Here is a 10,231-nt window from a genome sequence, read left to right as displayed (position 1 = left end):
TATCTTTTTCCTTCCCCTCACTTTCAGTCTAGGTCTGAAGTGGGTCTCTTGTAGACAGCATATATATGGATCTTGTTTTTGTATCCATTCCACGAGCCTGTGTCTTTTGGTTGAAGCATTTAATCCATTCAAATTTAAGGTAATTATTGATATATATGTTCCTATTACCATTTTCTTAACTGTTTTGTTTTGTTTTCATAGGTCCTTTTCTTCTCTTTTGTTTCCGACTTAGAGAAGTTCCTTTAGCATTTTTTGTAGATGGTTTGGTGGTGCTGAATCCTGTTAGCTTTTGCTTGTCTTTGAAGTGGGTCTCTTTTAGACAGCATATATATGGGTCTTGTTTTTGTATCCATTCAGCAAGCCTGTGTCTTTTGGTTGAAGTATTTAATCCATTCAAATTTAAGGTAATTATTGATATATTTGTTCCTATTACCATTTTCTTAACTGTTTTGGTTTGTTTTCATAGGTCCTTTTCTTCTCTTTTGTTTCCGACTTAGAGAAGTTCCTTTAGCATTTTTTGTAGATGGTTTGGTGGTGCTGAATCCTGTTAGCTTTTGCTTGTCTGTAAGGCTTTTAATTTCTCCGTCGAATTTGAATGAGATCCTTGCTGGGTAGTTATCTTGGTTATAGGTTATTCCCTTTCGTCACTTTATCATGCCACTCCCTTCTGGCTTGTAGAGTTTCTGCTGAGAAATCAGCTCTTAACCTTATGGGAGTTCCCTTGTATGTTATTTTTCCTTTTTCCCTTACTGCTTTCAATAATTTTTCCTTGTTTTTAATTTTTGCCAGTTTGATTACTATGTGTCTTGGTGTGTTTCTGCTTGGGTTTATCCTATATGGGACTCGGTGTGCTTCCTTTACCATGTTAGGGAAGTTTCAACTATAATCTCTTCAAATATTTTCTCTGGTCCTTTCTCTCTCTCTTCTCCTTCTAGGACCCCTATAATGCAAATGTTGTTGCGTTTAATGTTGTCCCAGAGGTCTCTTAGACTGTCTTCATTTCTTTTCATTCTTTTTTCTTTATTCTGTTCCACAGCAGTGAATTCCACCATTCTGTGTTTCAGGTCACTTATCCGTTCTCCTGCCTCAGTTCTTCTGCTATTGATTCCTTCTAGTGTATTTTTCACTTTAGTTATTGTATTGTTCATCTCTGTTTGTTGTTTAATGCTTCTAGGTCTTTGTTAAACATTTCTTGCATCTTCTCGATCTTTGCCTCCATTCTTTTTCCAAAGTCCTGGATCATCTTCACTATCATTATTCTGAATTATTTTCCTGAAAGGTTGCCTATCTCCACATCATTTAGTTGTTTTTCTGGGGTTTTATTTTGTTCCTTCATCTGGTACATAGCCCTCTGCCGTTTCATCTTGTCTATCTTTCTGTGAATGTCTAGAACATTTTCATCGCCCCCAGAAAATCCTTGTACGGAATGGCAGTCACTCCCCATTTCCCCCCAAGTCTGCCAGCCCTAGGCAACCACGAATCTACTTTCTCATGTCTGCAGATTTCCCTGTTCTGGACATTTCATGTAAATGGAATCATACAATCCGTACCACTGTGCCACCAGGGAAGCCCCTGTGGACTTTTGTGTCTGGCTTCATTCACTTAGCGTAATGTCTTCCAGATTCGTTTGTGTCGTACCATAGATTGGTACTTTACTCCTTTTCATGGCCAAATAACATTCCATTGTCTGGATAGAGCACATTTCATTTCTCCACTCATCAGCTGAGGAACATGGGTTGCTTCCACTTTTGTGCTATTATGAATGATTTTGCTTTGAACGTTTGTCTACAGGTTTTTGTGTGGACGTATGTTTTCATTTCTTTTGGGTAGATACCTAGGAGGGGAATTGCTGGGTCACATGGCAACTCTATATTTAACCTTTTGAGGAGCTGCCAGACTCTCTTCCAGAGTGGCTGCACCACTTGAGACTCCACCAGCAGTGTATGTGGGTTCCAGTTTCCCCACATCCTCACCGACCCCAGTTGTTATCTGGTTTGGATTATAGCCCTCCTAACAGGTGTGAAGTGCTGTCTCATTGTGGATTAAGTTACCAGCTTCCAGTGCATCTTAGGAACACGTTACAGAGGATGTTTGTGGGCCTTCTGTGATGGGAATATCCCAGGCCTAGGGGATGTAGCAGTGAAGCACAGACCTGTTGCTTGCCTTCATGGCACTCCAAGCTTCAGATCCACATACATGTCTTAGCTGGGGAAAAGGGTTAATTTCTAACCGAATTCAGTGGTTACCACAATGGCTGTGGGTCATCGACAGATCAGAAGCCCAGGTGAGGGGGAGTTAGGTTGGAACGATTCACATTAGGGGCAACGTGAGGACCATTCAAGCTAGAAGTGTTCTTGGAAGATAGATGTGATCCCTTTATTCTCCTCTTCCCTCTCCCGCTCTCTTGCCCGATTGACTTAATGCAGCTGAAGACATTTGGAATGTACTTTGCCATTTGCTAAACCTCTTTCTCAGTGGAGCTGAAAATTAATTCCTTCAAATCTCAGAAGTAGACCGGGATCTTGAAATCTCACACATTCTCAGTGCTCTCCATTACTTCCAAAAATACAAAAATAAATTCTCTACTTGAGTTGATGGAGGTGGGCAGGCAGAATTGGCTGGGCGCCATGTTTGATTTCTTCTCTCCTATTTTGGGGGGAAATATGGCCGTCTCGCTTTTCAGCCATTTCTAAGATTTATACTTTGATTCAAAGAATTACTGTTAGTAAGGGTGAGACGTTATTTTTAGTCTCAAAAAAGTCCATTTTTCACTAGGTGAAATGTATTCCTTGGTCTGATTTCTCACCACATAGGGTGTGAATATCTGTGATTGTTAAGGCTAGAGCCGTCTCCTGGAGCGTGTTTTTGCATTTTACAGGCACACGTGCAGCCGTGCCCACAGCCTGGCTTGTAGGTGCCCTCACTGTCCCTCTCCATCACGTGCGGCATCCAGATGGTGGCAAGAAGCTGAGGCCTGGAGAATTGTGGTCTCTGCCCACAGACCAGGTCCTCAGCCTCAAAGACCTCAGACTGTGTGTTTGGTTCAGAAAATGTTCCCCACACATCAGATAATTTGAAATTTTGGGGTGGTGCCTGAGACTCTGCATTTCCAGCCCACGCCCAGGTCCAGGGACCACATCTGGGTAGCAGTATTCTAAAATGCAATTCCCACACTTCCTCATTGGCAGGGCAGCTGCGTGCTGCGGCACGTATGTGGCCTTCATGAAAGCAAAGAGGCTGATCCACCATACACGAGACCAAACAAACCTTCCCGGGGCTCGAAGGCAGAATTTTCTCTTACACCTTTCATTAACTTGAGGGCCCGGAGCGATTAAAACCAAGCCTCATTCACAGTTTCTATGACTGCCGAGACCTCACCTGGTAGAAGGTGTGTGTACACAGCTCCCGGAGAAGCAGCCGGCGCTGTGTGTGTGAACCGACTGTAGCAATAGCAGCAGCTGATAAAGCCATCCCTGCCTCTTCGCTGTCACAGGACCCGGAGAGAAGCTGCCTGGCGGAGGGGCAGGTGCATCGCTCGGCTCTGCGGTGGCTCACGTGTTCTTTCTTGTTCTGTGTCTTGTTTAGGGTGCCAGCGCTTACATTTTGAATTACCTAATGTACATCCTGTGGGCGTTGCTGTTTGCGTTTTTGGCCGTCTCCCTGGTACGAGTATTTGCACCATACGCCTGTGGCTCTGGTATACCCGAGGTGAGTGGGAGTTGAATGAATTTCTTTTGTGCCAATAATAAGAATAGCAAATGCTTACGTGGCACTTCTGTGCTAAGCACGGTTCCAAGCATTGGACATCTGTTCACTCATTTAGTCCTCACAGGGAGCCTATGAGGTAGGTACTGTTATTCTTCATTTGACGGTTGGGGAAACTGAAGCACAGAGAGGTTAAGTAACTTGCCCAAGGTCACTAAGCCGGTGAGCTGGGAGTCGAATCCAGCTGTCTGGCTTTATGCTCTGTTGCTTCTCAGATGCTTAAATTCTTGTCTTTACAAACCAGGCATAACTCTTAAAGCCTGTGGAGTCAGGCTTTAACCACACACACAAACGTGGCACTCTAGTAACTCATAAGTGCGTCTGTGATAGAACGTGAAAGAGGACAACAGTGGAGGTTTACTGCTCAGAAAGCTTACTGATGAGTAAACTCCCTCGCCATGTTTTGCTCTTCTGGTGACAGGGTAATAGCAATCTTTAAAAAATGAATTCCAGGTTCAGTACATGCGCCGTGAATGCACCCTTGTGAGTTTAGAGTTCTTCTAAATATTTTTCAGCACTTTCTTATAACCAGAGTATGAGGGAAGTGACCTCATCGATCGGGAGGAATGCCCAAGACCAAACTTCAAACCAAGGAGATCTGCTGGGTTAGAATAATGATACTTGAGCAAATTCCCGAAAAGCCCACATAGTAAAACTTTTAGCCAGAAATCATTTTAAAAGCTCTTAGGTAATCATTCTAATCATTGCTGTTACATTCTCCTTTAAGTCAGTGCTTCAGCAGCACCCGTAGACGGTGGAGATGCCGAGTTGATAAAGATGTGAGCGGTCATGGCAGTGCACCCACACTCTTTGGCAGTGTCGCCAACACCGCCGTTGGTCTGGGCAGTTCATGCAAAGGGCTGGGGTAATTAAAGGATCATCGAAAGGAAAGCTCAACATTGTCTTGATCCAGGAAAAGATAAAAAAAAGACTATTTCATGCTGAACTTTGGATTGTTTATATGAGCGTGTTGCTGCAGGAGCCTGAAAAATAAGCTGCAATACCATCCTGTTTCCTCGGTACAGCCACTGCTGCTCTAAGGCACCATATCCATTCCTAAAAATCACAGAACTGCATCATCAAAACCACACAGCTTGTGGGGAAGATGGGGCGAGCGGCACAGCACTCAGAAACTTCACTGGTGACACATGAAAAAGATGGGAACCTCATAAAAGCAGTAGCAGAGTTAGACACACATTAAATGGTTAAGAAATGTGTGAATACTCCCCTAGTGCATGCGTGAGCTGGGAGTCGTCTGAGACGTGTGCCTGTGTGCATTTTGTGTATCCCTGCACGGCTAGATTCGCAGCTGCAGTTTTCCGCCTTGTGTTTCTCCCAGATGAAATTGTGCAGAAACAGATGCGAAATTGGCATTATGCTCAAGTTCTGCCCTGACGCACGAATCACACTGGAACAAATTTGGGTTTTCCAAACAAGTGTTCAGGCAGAACTGACTGCGTTTTATTGGATATCGAAGACCAAAGGCACCCGGGACACTAAAAAGAACAGATTACTGTTGGCATCTCGGTTTCTGATCGCAATGCCCAACAGCACGCACTTTTGGACTCCAGCCGCCTATCAAAATAAGGAGATGGCCAGTGGGGAACTGGTGGGGAATTTAAAGCAGCAGTAAAAGATGTGGGGGCAATCCCATCTTCCCCTTCCAAGAACCAGAGATGCGTGGCTTAGCTCACAGACAGACAGGGAACTCTGTCTGGGAGGGGCTGGCTGGACCTGGTCTTCGTCCAAAGCGGGCATCTTTATTTGTGACAGCTGAACTCAAAAGGAATAAACTACTGAGTTGAGCATTGTTTCCCGTGTGACAAAGCACAAGGAACACACTGACGTGGATAAAACTCATAAAAGCGGTATCAAGTGAAAAAAGTAAGTTGCAGAAGAATATCTAAATAAAGTATGAATCTATTTATGTAGAGTCCCTAAAACAGCCAAAATGAAACAAGCATACTGTTTAGTGATATACATATGTGCTAAAGCTATAAAGAAAGGCAAGGGAATGATTGGAGTGGGGAGGAAGAAGGTTCCACTGAGGAAGCAAACACAGGGCTTTCAAAGGTACCTGCTCTTCTGTCCTAAACTTGGTAGTGGGTACATGAATATGCTTTCAGCCGTATATAATATGTAACAGGTTCATGTCTCTATTTATAAAAGAGTTCACAATAATCTTTTCAAGTACCAGGAGCCCAATGGAGATTTCATAATTAAGCTTTGGTTATTATGACTCAGTAGTAGAAATTTTTCCCTATTATTATAGTAGAGCTTGAAATTCCTAACCTAAGGGTGCAATACCTACCCCAGTTCTTGGAGGAGAGGGGCAGAGTGAAAAGTAAGTGCAAATAAGTAGTTCCTGGATATAAAGAATGTCCTTCCAGTTAAAACCCAACAGACCATGCAAAAGCTCTACTCAGTTTGAGATACAGGGCTATTCTTCACTTCAGGAAAGATACTAAATGAGATCTTTAGAAAATAAACTTCCCATCGTAGGAGGTGATCGGCAGTGTCAGAACAAACTTTTAATGCAGTGCACTTCTGAACAGTTTAAAAATCACTCATCCGGGCTTCCCTGGTGGCGCAGTGGTTGAGAGTCCGCCTGCCGATGCAGGGGATACGGGTTCGTGCCCCGGTCCGGGAAGATCCCACGTGCCGCGGAGCGGCTGGGCCCGTGAGCCATGGCCGCTGAGCCTGCGCGTCCGGAGCCTGTGCTCCGCAACGGGAGAGGCCACGACAGTGAGAGGCCCACATACCGCAAAAAAAAAAAAAAAAATCACTCATCCTTTATAATGTTTGCTCCTGAAACATTTAGATTACTTTGGATGACAGTGTTACTGACCAGGGTTCTTGACCTCCTTGATCAATAGAAAGTGATCAGAGGCCAGGCAAGAAATTCAGGCAAGGCTTTATGGGGGCCCGAGCTGCAACAGGCGGGGAGGGAGAACAAGTACAGGTGCCCTTGTCCAGGGTTCTTGACCTCCTTAATCAATAGAAAGTGATCAGAGGCCAGGCAAGAAATTCAGGCAAGGCTTTACTGGGGCCAGAGCTGCAGCAGGCGGGGAGGGAGAACAAGTAACATGTGCCCTTGCTGGCTTACTTGCTGGGGGGCAGGGCGAGCTGGTTCCTGATATGCGGTGAGGGGAGGGGTGTGTCCAGGGGTCCGGCCGGAGGGGTGGCTTAGGGGGTCTGCCCACCCCTTTGGTGGTGTTGAGTGCAGGGGGCATGTGCACTGCCCTGCTTTTGCTCTCGGCTCTTCAGAAGTGGCAGTGGGGCTTTTTGGTCTCTTTGTACCTTGTTGTCCAGAATTTGCCCCAACTGGGCATGCATGCAGTTACTTTTAGTCCCTTATACTTTCCCTTATACTTTCTTTGTATTTTGTTGCTAGGTGTTTGTCCAGGTGCAAGCATTGCAGCACTGCAGCAAAGGGTCCCAGGTCCCAGCCAGTGTCAAAAACTCCTTTGAAACATTAAAAAAAATACAAATTTAGAGACCATTTCTTTTCTGTGTAATAAATGCTCTTGTATTAGCTCTACAAAGCACATTTAAAAGTCCACACTAGTTCTTGGGCTTCAGAACTTAGAGCGAACTGGGCAAGGATGACTCTACTACTATCTGCTTCATTCATAGAACCACTGTGGACCGTATAAGAAATCATGTCCTCCTAGGGACTTGCCTGGTGGTGCAGTGGTTAAGAATCTACCTGCCAATGCAGGGTACACAGGTTCGAGCCCTGGTCCGGTAACTTACTTTGAGTTGATGTTTCAGTTCTATACAATGTGAACTCTCTCACAAATATTTATTTGCCAGAGAGGTTTTAAAGTTACCAGCGTCAAGTCACAAATGTGCTGCAATACATCGCCCTAAAGCCCTGCTTGACTCAGTCTCTGTTGATCCAAATTAAAGCAAGTGATTGGATTTTGGCATCTACTGGGAATGAATTTGCCTTCTTTAGTCCCTAATTTGATCATGACAATTTTATAAAGTCATTTTAGAGAATTACAAAATACCTCTTACATTGTTCAATTCACCACATGTCATGGCTGGCACAGGCTCAGGTAATTTAGATGCTTGTAATTTTCTAAATGGTATTACGCTCTTCAACTGTACCCTGGGGTCCAAATCCACATTAACTAACTGACAAAAAATTATAGATAATTTAATTCTAGGCAACACAAAAGGGCAGGATAGTGGCAGGCATACTAAAACGTCCCTTAAGTAAAGGGATCTGAGATCCCCAGAGCACAGGCTCAAATAGGCCCACTAGTACAAGACCAGTTTAACCACTGCTGGTTTGTCTGCCTTTAGTTAAAGGCTAGTTCAAGAACTACCATCTGATTGTAGAGCTGGAAGCCCTCACTCGTGTTCTCTAGGAAGGATCTTAGTGAGTTCTTTAGAACAGATGCCCACACGCTCGCTCACTGTTGGTCTTCCTCCTTGAATTAAGAAACAGAACTCTATCAAGAATTCCTGAGATGGAAATGGTCCAGTCACACCCCTGTACAATTGCTAGGATTAATTCACTTCACGACCCTCTCCAAATCATCACAGGTGACATGATGCCAAAGAGTGTTTCAGGACCGCCCTTAAATATTGAGTAATTAGGAATACCTGTACTGCTCTTCTCAGGACGAGAGCAGTGCTTCTCTACCTGGACTGCATTTTAGAATCACCTGGGGAGGCTGTAAACCTCCTATGCCAGGATACACCTCAGACCAGTTACATCAGATCTCGGGGTGGGGGGATAACTCGTCCTCACTAGTGCCTAATTAATTCTCCAGGTGATGCCAGGGAGCCCCGGTGGAGGACAGTAATAGCTATTTGAGAAACTGATTTCTTGGCGCCCACTAGGAGGCTCTTTGACGTTATGTAAACATCCTGTCGGTGACAAGAGCTGAGACTGTCCCATTATGTATTATACAATGGGAAAACGGATACTGACCATGAATTTCATTAGCTGACTCACTCAGTATCTAATAAACCTCTGATTACAGGCTTGTAAATTGCTAGCTGGGCAGTAAACATTCACTCCATTTCAGCCAGTCGTGGGAGAGGTTGAAGGTAAAATGTTTCTTACCCATTGGTGATGCTTCCGTATCCAGAAGAACCCTGTTTTGGGGGAAGAGGACTCCAGTAGATGAAGTTAATCACTGAGATTGGCACCCCGTTGAATTCTAAAAGCGTTATGCAAATTCACGTGCACATTTAGGGAGAAAGCCATTATTTGGCATTTACAAAACGTCACAGGTCTGAAAGTGGAGCACGAGGCAACTCTACCTGTAGTCAAAGTACTTTTCAGTTCAAGAGGGCAAGATTCAACGGAAGGAAAGGGGTTGCCACGGATTCAGATACCCTTACATCCCCCAGAGGTGCGTTATTAGAATGTTGAGCATCTTCTTTTTCCAATATTGTATTAAGAATATTTTCAAACATACAGGAAAGTCAAAAGAATCGAACACCCATATACCCCTGGCCTGCATCAGGGGTTGGCAGACTTTTCCGATAAAGGGCAGAGAGTCAATATTTTGGGCTTTGTGAGTCAAGAGGCAAAATTGAGGAGCTATTCTCACTAAAAGGCTGGTAGTCTTGTTTACATATTACATTTAAAAACATTAAAAGCCCTCTTAGCTCGTGTGTCATACACAACAGGCCGTGTCAACTAAAGCAGCCTCTCCTCCATATGATTAGTGAATCTCAGTTTGAAAGATGCTTCTCAGAGGAGGGAGAGGTTACTTTCCTAGCCGTGGTGCTGAAGCAGCTTCACTCCCTATCGTTCTCCATCCTGTGTTTCAGATAAAGACCATCTTGAGCGGCTTCATCATCAGGGGCTACTGGGGCAAGTGGACCCTGCTGATCAAGACTGTCACCCTGGTGCTGGTGGTGTCCTCGGGCCTGAGCCTTGGCAAGGAAGGGCCACTGGTGCACGTGGCATGCTGCTGTGGCAACTTCTTCAGCAGCCTCTTCTCCAAGTACAGCAAGAACGAGGGCAAGAGGCGCGAGGTGAGCAGGTGCAGGATGAAGCGCCCTCCCACCCTCTCCAGGCTCACCAGTACCCGCTGACTTGTCGGAAAGGCCTCGGGCTGACAGGGAGCTCTTTGCTTCGCAGGTGCTGTCAGCCGCGGCCGCTGCTGGGGTCTCTGTCGCCTTTGGTGCTCCGATCGGGGGTGTGCTTTTCAGTCCGGAAGAGGTGAGTGTGCTCTGGAGGGCCCCGTGGTTCTGAGCGCCGAGGAACACATGGGGGGTCGGGGCGGCAGGAGGCTTCCCTCTCTAGCCCTCTTAGGATTAGATGCGAAGGAGGATTGAGAGATTCCTGCAGCTCATTAAGGAGCCGCAGTGTTCGCCATGAAATACGTGTTTTCGAGTCCTGTTGAAAAATTGCCAGTATGATTTCTGGGGGGAGATTTGCAGTCTCCTCTCTCTTTTTCATAAACAACACAGTGAAGCATTTTTATGTTTTGCA

General features: G+C 45.2%; 1 protein-coding gene across 1 annotated transcript in view; it reads left to right on the top strand.

Annotated features, from left to right (window-relative positions):
• CLCN4 (Cl-/H+ antiporter 4) overlaps window positions 1–10,231 on the top strand; it is a 37,402-nt gene that overhangs the window by 9,070 nt on the left and 18,101 nt on the right. The window contains exons 5-7 of the mRNA XM_024757048.1: window positions 3,586–3,708; window positions 9,565–9,771; window positions 9,878–9,958. Of these exons, the coding sequence (XP_024612816.1) occupies window positions 3,586–3,708; window positions 9,565–9,771; window positions 9,878–9,958 (411 nt within the window). The remainder of the gene's footprint in view (window positions 1–3,585; window positions 3,709–9,564; window positions 9,772–9,877; window positions 9,959–10,231) is intronic.

This window comes from Neophocaena asiaeorientalis, unplaced genomic scaffold (assembly GCF_003031525.2).
Source record: "Neophocaena asiaeorientalis asiaeorientalis breed wild unplaced genomic scaffold, Neophocaena_asiaeorientalis_V1.1 scaffold812, whole genome shotgun sequence".
In the NCBI taxonomy this organism is placed as follows: domain Eukaryota; kingdom Metazoa; phylum Chordata; class Mammalia; order Artiodactyla; family Phocoenidae; genus Neophocaena; species Neophocaena asiaeorientalis.
Note: the sequence above shows the minus strand (reverse complement) of the source record. Positions and strands in the feature narration are given on the sequence as shown.